At 47.9% G+C, this 13460-nt stretch overlaps 1 protein-coding gene across 1 annotated transcript; it reads right to left on the minus strand.

Moving 5' to 3' along the window:
* Positions 1-436: 436 nt before the first annotated feature.
* On the minus strand, positions 437-11939 carry slc16a12b (solute carrier family 16 member 12b). Its single transcript, XM_029248579.1, has 7 exons — positions 11835-11939; positions 7805-8032; positions 4946-5049; positions 3675-3818; positions 3032-3572; positions 2119-2378; positions 437-630 (listed from the first exon to the last, which is right to left on the minus strand). The coding sequence occupies exons 2-7, from the start codon at positions 7912-7914 to the stop codon at positions 437-439; spliced, it is 1353 nt and encodes a 450-aa protein (XP_029104412.1). The 5' UTR covers positions 7915-8032; positions 11835-11939.
* Positions 11940-13460: the final 1521 nt, after the last annotated feature.

Raw genomic sequence — 13460 nt, forward strand, 5'->3', positions numbered from 1 at the left:
TTAGCCGGCAAGTCGGCTCGTTTTATGATGTACAAATTTGCCACAGGAGTGAGTGAAGAGGAGTCGGACTGTGACAAACTCTGTTGTGTCCTCAGCAAAAGAGGCCTATGATAGCTGCCTCGTGATCTATGCTTCTGGGATAGGCTTCAGACCACCGTGACCCTGAATGGGACACACAAATATGGAATCACAGAATCTTGTGGTCACACCTTAAAATCATGTTGAGGATGCTGAACTACTGGATTGTTCTTCAGATGAGAGTCTTTACAGGCTCCCAAAGTTACAGTACTGCTCAATTATCTCATGAAAAACCATTTCCAGACCTTAATGTCATTATCAGGATTCCTTGAACAGTTCAATGTGACATAAAGGCTATACACTACAAGTCCTGTAAGTCCTCATCGGTGAAGGCAGTGAGACTCCACCAAGCTTAGTTTCAGCTTTTTAGTTCAGCTTTTTGGTTCCTGATAAGTAGGTCCCATCTGGGATATTTGTCTGTGACGACCATACTCGTCTTCCGACACCGTCGGACCGCCGCGGCCGTGCCCAGCAGCAGGGAGCTTGAGAGCAGTGTGAAGCCGCTGAGGAAGAAGGTCGCTGTGTAGGACTCAGTTCTGTTCACCAGCCAACCTGAGAAGAGAGGAAACACTTCAGATTCATACATGGTTTCACTCAACGTACTGCCTTTATACACGCTACTATAGCACATACTGCCTCTATACACTCTGCCACTGCACATACTGCCTTTATACATTGTCACTGCACACACTGCCTTTATAAACACTGCCGCTGCACATACTGCCTCTATACACTCTGCCACTCCACATACTGCCTTTACACACTCTGCCACTCCACATACTGCCTTTATACACACTGTCACTGCACATACTGCCTTTATACACACTGTGCCACCCCACATACTGCCTTTATACACACTGCCACTGCACACACTGCCTTTATACACTCTGCCACCCACATACTGCCTTTATACACACTGCCACTGCACACACTGCCTTTACGCACTCTGCCACTCCACATAGTGCCTTTATACACAGTCACTGCACATACTGCCTTTACACACACTGCCACTCCACATAGTGCCTTTATACACAGTCACTGCACATACTGCCTTTATACACACTGCCACTGCACACACTGCCATTATACACTCTGCCACCCACATACTGCCTTTATACACACTGCCACTGCACACACTGCCTTTATACACTCTGCCACCCACGTACTGCCTTTATACACACTGTCACTGCACATACTGCCTTTATACACTGTGCCACCCCACATACTGCCTTTATACACACTGTCACTGCACACACTGCCTTTACGCACTCTGCCACCCACGTACTGCCTTTATACACACTGCCGCTGCACATACTGCCTTTATACACACTGTCACTGCACATACTGCCTTTATACACTGTGCCACCCCACATACTGCCTTTATACACACTGTGCCACCCCACATACTGCCTTTACACACACTGCCACTGCACATACTGCCTTTATGCACTCTGCCACTGCACACACTGCCTTTATACACACTGTCACTCCACATACTGCCTTTATACACTGTGCCACCCCACATACTGCCTTTACACTCTGCCACTCCACATACTGCCTTTACACACACTGCCACTGCACACACTGCCTTTATACACACTGTTACTCCACATACTGCCTTTATACACTGTGCCACCCCACATACTGCCTTTACACTCTGCCACTCCACACACTGCCTTTATACACACTGCCACTGCACATACTGCCTTTACACACACTGTCACTGCACACACTGCCTTTATACACTCTACCACCCACATACTGCCTTTATACACACTGTGCCACCCCACATACTGCCTTTACACACACTGCCACTGCACACACTGCCTTTATACACACTGTCACTCCACATACTGCCTTTATACACTCTGCCCCTGCACATGCTGCCTGTTTGCACCATATCACTTGACACGCACCCCTGTCCACACGATCGCAGCACACAGCTACCTTTGCAGATACAGAACTTCCACGGCTCCAGCTCCCGCTCTTGCCACGAGAACGTACCGATCCGAAACCCCAAAGACCACAAGCCAAACACACCTCCGACGGGTGGGCTGAAGAGGTAGGGAAAAGCGTGCAGGAAATACACGACCCCCAGGGCCGAGGAGAGGTGCGAGGGTCCGACAACGTCCGATGTCACCACCGGAATGAGAGTCACGTAGGCCCCGTCGAAGTAGCCGTAGAGCACGGCGAAGGGCACCAGGAGGCCGAAGCTCTGCAGCAGGGGGGCGACGAGGCAGCACAGACCCTCCAGGGCAACCGCCAACATGTAGCACATCCCACGGTGCTGCCTCAGACACCTGGGTGCGAGGAACACGTATCTCAGCCTTCCTGCGGGATCCATCAATATAGCGGGATTTTACACTTGTTGCCTATGGTATTTAAATCTCTCGTAGCTGCGGAGCAAAAGTGTCCCGTGTTTCTCTGCCCAGCTGTGAACTGGCAGCAAAACAGCTGTACGGTGTTTACAGATGGTGTGCAGCTATTATATATTACATTATTTACACTGGCATTAAAAATATATTTTATCCTGTCATTGCAATGTTGCTCAGAGTTACCGAAATGGTCCAAAGTCGTGCAAAAGATTTATTTACTCTAGCTACATACAAGACTTTTGCGGAACATGTGTATAATAATAATAATATATAGTAGTAGTAATAATAATAATGTTACAACATATTGTTATTATACATATTTCTGTTGCATAATTTTTATGTGACATTTTTTATAATAATATTAATAATAAATAGCGATTTTTTTTTTTGTTTTTATGCATGCACGCAAGGTGTCGAGTCAAACCTGACCCACAACGACCGCTCGCGTCCTTTTCGAAGCAAGTGAAGGGAGGAACAGAGGTGGGTTTTTTCCGTTCATATGCGTATACATTAAATCTCAGGGATTCACACAGACTTTTGATTAATGTTCGTAGCAAGACATAACATAAATTCCGTACCTTCTGTCGGTGAGCCATCCAAATGTGAGATTACCCACGATGTCGATCACCCCGAGGATGGACATGAGTAAGGCGGCCTGCTGGTAGCTCACGCCCACATCCAGGGCGTAGGGGACCAGGTAGACGAAGGGCAGGCTGCAGCCGGTGGCCAGAAGGACAAAAGAGGCAGCCAGCACCACAAAGCGGGGTCTCAGCAGGAAGCCGCGCTCTCCTCGGAGCCAGGAGCAGGGGTCGCAGCCCTGCCGGACCTCCGACGCATCCTCGGAGTCCGCCGACGCGGCTGTGGTTGTCAGGCCGCCGTTGGGAGCGACGGGCCTCAGCAAGGCGCCACAGACGCACAGGTTAGCCACGAAGCCCCCGGCGATCAGGAGCGCGCCACGCCACGAGTAGCGCTCGATCAAGAGCTGTGCTGCGGGGGCCAGGAGGAAGGTCCCGATGCCGCTGCCCGACATGGCGATCCCGTAGGCGAGAGCTTTCCTCTTGCAGAAATACGTCCCCACCATGGTGATGGCCGGCGTGTAGCAGAGGGCAAATCCCACACCTGCACATCGGGGAAGCTCCTCTCAACACATACGAAGTAGCCTCACGTGAATAGCATGGCCAGTAATTCATGGTGTGCAGAGGCTGGAGCGGTTGGTACTACCTGTCAGGACCCCGAGGGTGAGGTAAAGGTACTCCAGACTGGTTGCAAAGGAGCTCGTGACCAGGCCGGCAGAGGCCAAGAAGCCCCCCGAGATCACGGCAATTCGGCACGACAGCTTGTTCCCGACGAGGCTCCCGAGAGGCGCTGCGATCGCAGGAAATCACACGGATCTCAGCGTGTTACGTGAATTTTGCACGAAGGCCGGAACACAACAAGCAAAGCGTAACGCGGTGGCCCTGGATTCCGGTTACAACGAGCAAATCGTCTGTGGCAAAAACATGACGGAACAGAAGACGATGATGCCGCTTGGATGCAAAGTCAAGATCGCGCTCTTGTTCGTAGGGAGGCTCGTTTACTGAGAATATTAATGAAATCGACGTGCGCTGCAGCGGCACGATAAGTGCTCGGTCACAGGGTGTTTGGAAAATCTTAAAGATTTGCCTTAAAAATCATGTCACTGAGAGCACAAGCTATCTGTTTGTCATGCTTCACAAAGTGACAGACATATACCCTCATTTACAATCCAAAGATGATTAATATACACACACACAGTCCGAAACCACTCGTCCTGAGCACGGTTGTGGCGAGCCGGAGCCTAACCCAGCACCTCAGGGCGTAAGGCTGGAGGGGACACACCCAGGACGGGACGCCACTCCATCGCAAGGCACCCCAAGCGGGACTTGAACCCCAGACCCACCGGAGAGCAGGACCTGGCCAAACCCGCTGCGCCGCTGCACCCTGATTAATATATATAATAATAACTTGGATTTGGGTAAATTTGTACTCTAATTTTGAAAATGTAACCCTTGGCACATCCAAATATTGTGCAAAATATGGGAGGCCATTGAGACAGATTACGGAACACTTTTCGGCTTGTCTTTTAGACACGGGGGAATGTGGTTAATGCATCATCCATGGATGAGAAAAAATATCCGCAGCATTTTGCACCTTCTAAGAGGGTTCTTGGCAAATAGCTTTTGAAAATTTCTACCGTGTTTTTACACAGGTGTCCAGGTGTCTTGACAGGCTGGAAAAATGTCATATTTACCATTTAGTTATTCACAGACCAGGATGAGATCAGTCTTTAGTTGTCCGCAACAAGTCTTTCACAGAGGAAAGAGTTTCAAAGGTGGGTGTCAAAATCAGCCTTCACCTTTTCCTTCGGTCCTTCCGCGTTCGGAAGATCATGCTGGGATTAAGGCGCGTTTGCGTTTCGTTCTTCTGTGAAACGATGCAAGCGAAGAAGGAGCGTCGCTCGTACGGACTCTTACCGAAGAGCATGGTGTTGCAATCCACCAGCGAGTGTATCCACGCCGTCCTCGCGTAGTCGTGACCAAAGTGCATCTGGAACTCCACAAAAAAGATGGAGATGCACCTGAAGGAGGTGGGGGGGGGGGGAAAGTTTGGAAATGTTCAGATCAAGCACCCGCTGGATGGAGGTGAAACTTACGAAGACGTGCGTTTCGGATCTTGCTGCAGAGCCGCGTTGTACGCGAACGGGTGACCCCCGCCCCGCCCCGCCCCGATCAGGCTGCAGGCGCTGGAGCGGGGCTCTGCTCAGGATAAGACACTATCAATCAGATGGAAAGAATGACCACTGGCCTGGGCTGTGCGTGGGGGGTGGGGGGTGGATGAGGGGCTCGAACACTGAAAGGATCCAAGGAGCACCTGCACAAACACACACCACGCTCTGGGAGGGGAGATGAGAGTCAGCTGGCCCGGCTTGACAGCCAGGCCCGAATCCCCCGCTGGAGCTGCGGTCGCACATCTCGGCCCGAGAACAAAAGGCCGCGCCGGACACCGGACCACTAGAGAGGGTCTCCGCCTCCCAACCACCTAAACACACACGATCGGCATCCTGCTGCTCGAGTTCCCGCTCTTACAGCTCATCGACTCACACTCGCGAGCGTAAACCTTCTTCTTCGCCATAGCGACTATGAAACAACGTGCAGAAACCAGCTTCTGGAAGCCGAGGAGGTTCATCGTAAGAGTAACGAGAGTCTTAAACGCAACCCGGCAGGAAAGCACCGCATTCCCACGGGCAGAGGCAGGCAAGTCCCCCCGGGTTGGTGACAGACCCACCTGCTCTTCACGGTAACGTCCACGAACGAAGCCCCGTCAACAAGCTCACAAAAGCCTCTAGCATCTACTAGTGTCTGTAATTCCTCACGCGTCTCGTATTTCCCAAACGCAGAAATTCCAGCACAAATCCTTTGCATCCAGGAGCTCCGGATTACGTCGACGTTCCCTCTTGATACCGAAAGGCAAAACAAAACTGCGATGAACTACGGACATGCATCACTCTGATGCCGCCAACAGTGGAATTTATTCATTTTTATTAATTAAAATTATTACATTATTATATTATATTACATTTACTACTATATTATTACAATCATTTATTTATTATATTATATTCAAATTTATGATTATTAATTCATTGTTTGATTAACTGATCGATCGATCGATTAAATCACAACATTGTTCCCATTTTTAGATGCATTATTAAAGACGAAAGGACCGAGGTTTCCGTACCGAAGAAGGAGGAAATTTGCAGGAACGTCAACGTTCCCAGCTTGAGGAACCGAACGGAAACGTCCCGCTATTCACAGGCCTCCAGACCGCAGGTGTCGTCTCGGTCCCTTAGCTGGACGTCGGTGACGAGAGCTGCTGACCGTCACCAAATGCTGTTCAGATGAGTTACATTTTTACTGACTCTCAGTCCATTGACAGGAGAGAATGGCCCCAATCCGGTGTCACGGCCTGTTTACCAGGGCCGCCACGGTATCCTGAACTCGGAAGCGCTCGAACTCAAAGAGCGGGACGTGTCACTGCTAATTGGAGCCTCGCACGCAGTCAAGACCATTGCGCATCGCTGCATGTAGAAAAGCAGAATCGTTCCAGGAAGCGCTGTGTTTTCGTTAAATCCTAAGAGTAATGCGGGACAGCTGGCAGCCTGGCGGTTAGCGCTGCTGCCTTTAGACCCGAAGGTCAGAGGTTCGACTTTGACTCTCGCCTCCAGCTCTAGTGTCCTTGAGCAAGATACTTACAATAGAAGGTGGCAGTAGGGACAGCTGGTAGCTTAGTGGTTGGAGCTACTGCCTTTAGCCCCAAAGGTTGTGGATTCAACCCCCACCTCTGGTTGCAGTACGCTTGAGCAAGGTACTTACCCTAAAATTACCCAGCTGTATAAATGGGTAAATGATTGTAAGCATGTAATAATTGTGACCTTAACAGTGTAAGTCACTTTGGAGAAATGCATCAGCTAAATGAATAAATGTAAAATTACCCAGCTGGGTTAAAATGGTAAATTGTAGGCTGGCTTAACAAAAAGCATGGGGGAGGGGGTGGGAATGTGAATGTTCACACAAAGTGCTATAAACTGTGCTGAAACAGCCAGTTCCTGTGAGGACAGTGGGGAGTATAGTGGTTAGAGCTGCTGCCTGGGGATCCAAAGGTGAGAGGTTCAAATCTCCCTTCTGGCTATAGTACACTTGAGCAAGGTACTTACCCTAAATTGCTCCAGTAAAAATTACCCAGCTCTATAAATGGGTAGATAGTGTAACTATGAGCTTATAACTGTAATAATCATAACCTTAACATAGCTGCATTGCAAAAAAGTTAAATATAAATGAGGTGGTGCATTAATACTAAGTGGTACAAGTCTGTTATTTATCTAAATTAAAATAAAGAAAGACAGAGTGTAACATCATCTCTGGGGAATAGGACCAAAGAAGCCCAGAACTGGTTCAGTTTACATTTATTTATCTATCAGACGCTTTTCTCCAAAGCGACTTCCAATGAACTCTATGCAGTGTTATCAGCCCACACACCTTATTCACCGCGGTGACTTACACTGCTAGATACATCGGTGGAGTGCACACACCCTCTCGCTGAGACTCATACAGTATGGGGAAACCTGAAGAGCACATCTTTGGACTGTGGGAAGAAACCAGAGCACCCAGAGAGAACATGCAAACACCACACAGGCTGAGTGGGGGATTGTGAGACAGCAGCACTGCTCTCTGTGCCACCGGGATGCGGGGTTTTGGAGAGCATCTCCACAGCCCCATCCAGCCTGCGCCGCCTGAACTTCTCCTGCCGTCGCCGCTGCCAATTGTGCGACTTACCTGGTGACGGCCCTGGTGCAGATGGTGACCAAGAAGCAACTGGCCACGATCATCCAGCCCCAGCCACCATCAGGAAGGCCCGCCTCGTTCCTCTTCTTCTCCGGGGTCATGGTCGGGCGGTTGGCGTGTGCTGCCCTGAGGGAGCGCTCCGCTCCCGCCGCTGCGCCGACTCTCTCGCACCCGCTCGCCGGACGTGGGACCCCTACGCTGGGCGCGTGCTGTCAATCACTGTGCTCCACACAAGCGCAGAACACAAATACGCCGTGGCTCAGTGCTGAGGAGTATTCAAAACATCGTGCATGCAGACCCTGAAAAGCTTCTCTCGTGATCTACGTGCAGCACATTTCTCGACCTGAAGCTTGCTGTGTTTACACTCTCCTCTTTATTATACACGGATGTATTAGGTGACATAGCGGTTAGTTAATATTGCACAGGAGGAGTTTACTGTAACAAAGCTGAGTCAGGTGAGTGTTAGACTTTAACTTGAGTCATGGTGACTTGCACCTTTGACTTCTGCAGCTGTGCTGGACAACCGGGTCACGTGTGTATATGTGCGTTCAGACACGTGCGGCAGCATCAGTCCTCAGAGGGGGGGAACCGCCGAGACGAGCGGGCGGTCAGCGCGATATTGCCAAAGCCGGTGGAGCAAGAACAAGCTTCCAGCTCCATCAAATGTTTGAAAGTGCAGGTTTCTGCGATGAATTGTACTGATTTGGGATAAGGAGGCACAGCAGGTAGCAATGCTGCCTCCCCTCACATGTTCCCCTGCCTCTGTTTCCTCCAGGTGCTCTGGTTTCCTCTCGCAGGCCAATTGTTTTACATTTGTTCGTTTAGCGGACACTTTTCGCCGAAGCTGGGTAATTTCATCGGAGCAATTTAGGGTAAGCACCTTGCTCAGGTGTTGTACGGCTGGAGATCGCACCCGCAACCTTCGGATCCAAAGGCAGCAGCTTGAACCAGTACACCAGCTTCCCCAAACAGATACAACTCAGGAGAACTGGTGACAATAACGTGTCTGTAGTATGTGTGGCCACCCTGCTATGGACTAGTGCCCTGTCCAGGACATAACCCCCCAGCCTCATGACCAGTGATTCCGGGATAGGCTCTGGACTGCCACGACCCTGACCAAGATGAGCGCTTACTGAAAGTGAGCGGGAGATCTGGAATGACGGACAGAAAAACCAAAAATGAACCTACTGCCGAACAGACGACTTTGTAAAAAACAGACTTGTGTTTCCAGCAGACCTCCCGTTGGAGGAAATCGGAGTAGATGGACGTTATGTGCTCTTTTCCCAACGACACCCTCTGCGTCACTGTTGACGGGTCTCTCGAAGACCCTTGACTGACCCGGACATGCGGAGTCCCATCCACCAGGTGTGTGCCTCACACGCGTGCCGAGATGATCTGTGACATACGGGGTAACTTACCCCGTAAATACACATCACGTACACGTACAACAAGTGAGACTTTGCCACGGTTTACCGAATGGAACTGGTCTACGCAAGGCCGTTCGTCAACTTCAGTCATCTTTACAAGGCATTACTGTGTTCCTTTGCTCCAGCTGTTGCACCTCTGGCAACCAGATGTCTGGTTTTGTCGGAGCTCTCTGGGTACTTGAAATGAGGATCACAAGAATTTCCTTTGATGCTGTGCTTTTTTTTTTTTAAAAAAAAAAAAAACAGAATTACATAATTCTGCTGTTCCAGCTCCAAAAGAAAAAAAAAAAAAAGACACCATCTATAAATGTTGCAAATGCATCTGATTTCAGTTCGGGCGTTTTCAAAATAAGTGCATGTGATTTAGATACTGATATGAATTATTGTGTTAACGTAATTTATTTTCTAGGGAGAAACTACAAATATTAGACTTTACTTTGAGAACATACTGTGATTTTTTTTTTTTTTTTTTCCAAACAGAAAATTCCGTTCAGTGAAATTATTGACAAGTGGAAACACGTAGCAGATAATTAACGGGCTTTTAAAAAGCCCTAAATAAGAACACTCAGCTCTTAAAAATGTGGACACAACAGAACTCTCACACACTGGCTGGAACCGCTTGTCCCAGAGAAGGTCACGGTGAACTGGAGCCTAAACCAGAACAGGTTGTAGGGTTTGGGGGGGGAGTGGTTAGAAAATAAGCATTTTGTTGTACGTGATGTGTATTTATGTGGTAAGTTACACGGAGGACGGGACACCAGTCCATCACAAGGCACCCCAAGCAGGAATCGAACCCCAGACCCACCAGAGAGCGGGACCTGGCCAAACCAGTTGCCCCCACGCCCCCACAACAGAACTATTTTCGTTATTGTTACGTGGCATTAATGCAAGCACACTATTACTGAAAGCTGGACTCAGATTTGGAAACAGCAGGTAATGGTGACTGACGGGGTGGCACAGCAAGTAGTGCTGCTCTCTCACAGCACCTGGGCGTTCCAAGAGGATATCGGTTTGAACCCTGCTTGGTCTATGTGGAGTCTGTGTGGGTTTCCTCTGGGTGCTCTGGTTTCCTCCCACACTCCAAAGACATACTGTTCAGGTTCCCCCATAGCGTGTGGCAGTGAGAGTGTGTGTGTTCCACTGCTTTATGGATGAGTGACCCAGTGTAAGTAGTGTATCTAGCAGTGTAAGTCACCACGGTGAATAAGGTGTGTGGGCTGATAACACTACATGGAGTTCAGTGGAAGTTATTTTGGAGAAAAGTGTCTGCCAAATAAATAAATGTAAATGATTATGACAGATGATGTCTTCTCCACACCTGTAGTACCGTAGTGTGAAGAGCAATCTTAGAGGTACGGCCAAAGGGGGCAAGTTGCTATTATCGAAAATATAGATACGTTATTATTATAATACCTGCTTGTTTTTCATTTTTTGAAAATAAGCATTTTGATTTATATCCACTGATTTATGACATGCTTAGGATTGCAGATTTGGGTTAATTCTTTAGCTCTAGAATGTTAGTCATCGCAGGAAAGAAAAATACACGAAAGCAAACAAATGTCATAACTTAATGCTCATGCAAATACGACATCCGAAATCCTGAGTATAAATATAAACATGAATACCATGTAACATGAACGTGTCACATTAGACTATTTGCAGGCAGGCAAGTTAATTTACTGACTTATTTTCAAAGATGCGAGAAAATCCCAAATTTGGTACTTTATTTAACTTTGTTTTAGTTTTGATGTATTACACAAGTCACGAGGATTTGTAGTTAACGTTTGGGTAGCTGGGCTGTGATGTCGTTCACAAAAAACAACACCTCCTGATTAAGTGTGATTTTTTCATTCGTGTTTTTGGTGCAGGAGCAATGGCACGTGCTCATTAATCCCTCTTTTCGGGTACGCGTCCCAACAAATACGAACCGAAAGCCCTTCGACGCCCTGAAGAAATTCGGAATCTTGTTTTTGCTGCAGAGAACTGCTGTTTTCCCATTTGGACTTTGCTTATTGAGCTTAATTCACTTATTTTTAAGCTTGTTGTAAAAGTTTCATGATCGAGCTCATTTTTTCCTGCAGTGTCCATTAATACTTCAGCCAAAGTTAAAACTTCCTAAGAAATTTAAAGGAAAAATTCTGCATGAAGACACGTGAACCATTATGAACACTGGGAAAAGTATGATTTGTATTTTAATGTTAAAAGAAAAAGTGCAAAAAGTGGCAAAACTTCTTACGACACTAGATATATCAGCTGAAACGGTCAGTAATTTAATTATGCAAAAAAAAAAAAAAAAAAAGTTATGAAAGACAAATGAGTGTTTGTTCAGTTTCATCTGAACTAAGATACCAAGTTTGTACCGTGTTCGACTAAAGCAGGACAAACACCGCAGGTATTAGACAAGGCAACAAAATGTGTGAGCATCTCCTGCATAATATAACGTAAAAATACAAACTTTCTTAATTAGTTAATTATTGTTTTTGTGATACAATCTTTTTTTTTTCTTTACTTCCTCAGCATTGAACATAAGCAACCTAGAGCTCCGGGGAGCACAGAACACACACTGCTGTTCAAAGTATTTAATGGTTACTGACCGGTTTCCTTGACTGGGTGGTGGGGGTGCAGATCCAATCCCTGGGACCTCTCAGGATGGGACACCAGTCTATGGCAGGGCAATCCGCACGCGCACACACACACACACATGCACACACACACACACACACACACACACACACACACACACACACTAAGGGCAGTTTGGAGACACCAGTTCATCTGAACAGCATGTCGGTGGAATGTGGGAGGAACCCAAAGGACCACGGAAGAACGTCCAGGCTCCTGAAAACCCCGCAGGATAGGATCCGAACCCACAGACTTCACCCTGGGACGTGATGATTGCATAATGAAAAACCGCCATGCCGTGCCCTTTGTGTTTGTGAAAACACAACCACAACTGTTGCCTACGTGTGAATTCTTAGAAACGTTGTAGCAAAACGCCTTCAATAGCAACAATTATACTCAAGAAAATGGTGCAGACTTACCTGTGGTCAGCAGAGTGGCTAGAAGGATACCTCAAGGTGGCACCTCCAGTCATGGCTTTGCCACCCCGACTACAGAAGTGTTGTTATAAGTGTGTTGGGGCTTTCATAAGTGAAATATGTGACATGTCCCTTTAAGGCCTGACGAGTGGTACATGAAAGCAGGATGAGGAGGAGGACGAGGAGGAGGAGGTCCAGGTCACGTGGCTCTCGCAGCTCTTCGTGATGTTGAGCGTCTACTGTTTTGCAGTAAGAACCGCACCCAGCAGTGTAAAAATGACATGACGTTGCCCGTGTCGGCAGCTCGGGCCGCGGATCAGCCTCCGAACTGAAGTTGTTAAGAAAACGGTATGAGGATCTAAGGGGGCTTGTTCCTCATGGTGTGTCAACCATGCATTTGTGTCACGCAATTTTGCCCGGAGCGTTTAAAGCTCAGTCGAAATCTTGTCTAACAGGTTCTTAATGTGTAGAAAACAAAGAAAACAGCTATACACTTTGGGGGGGTGGTGCTTGGTTGCAAGTTACTTTTTGTTCAGCACAGTTGAGAAAGCACAGATTTATTCCATTTTTCTTGCTTTAGTAGATATTAGAGGAATGGTGAGAACCGTTCTGAACTGTAGGTTTCATTCGATATCGAAAAACAGCAGAATTAGTACGTTTGTCAACTACGCAAAACCCTGAATTCACTTTGCATCGTTCTTCGGGTGTTTCCCCAGCGATACGGAGTCCTGCCTGAGACTCATGTAACAGCCAGAAAGGCCACCTTTCATGTACTTTTATTTCTAGAGCAATGAGATTTTCATTAGTAATCACACACAATCTACATTTACATTTATTTATCAGATGCTTTTCTCCAAAGCGACTTCCAATGAACACCTTATTCACCATGGTGACTTACACTGCTAGATACACTACTTACACTGGGCCACTCATCCATACATGAGTGGAACACACTCTCTCTGTGTGACTCACGCACTATGGGGGAACCTGAACAGCGTGTCTTCGGACTGTGGGAGGAAACCAGAGCATCCAGAGAACATGCAAACTCCACACAGACTGAGCGGGGATCGAACCCACGTCCTCTCGCACCACCCAGGCGCTCTGCAACAGCAGTAAAATCTAGAGAGAGGACATTTAAACCTTGCGCGTGTGACCTGTTCAGTGGTCCGGAAACGCACTGCG

This window comes from Scleropages formosus, chromosome 24 (assembly GCF_900964775.1).
Source record: "Scleropages formosus chromosome 24, fSclFor1.1, whole genome shotgun sequence".
In the NCBI taxonomy this organism is placed as follows: Eukaryota; Metazoa; Chordata; class Actinopteri; order Osteoglossiformes; family Osteoglossidae; genus Scleropages; species Scleropages formosus.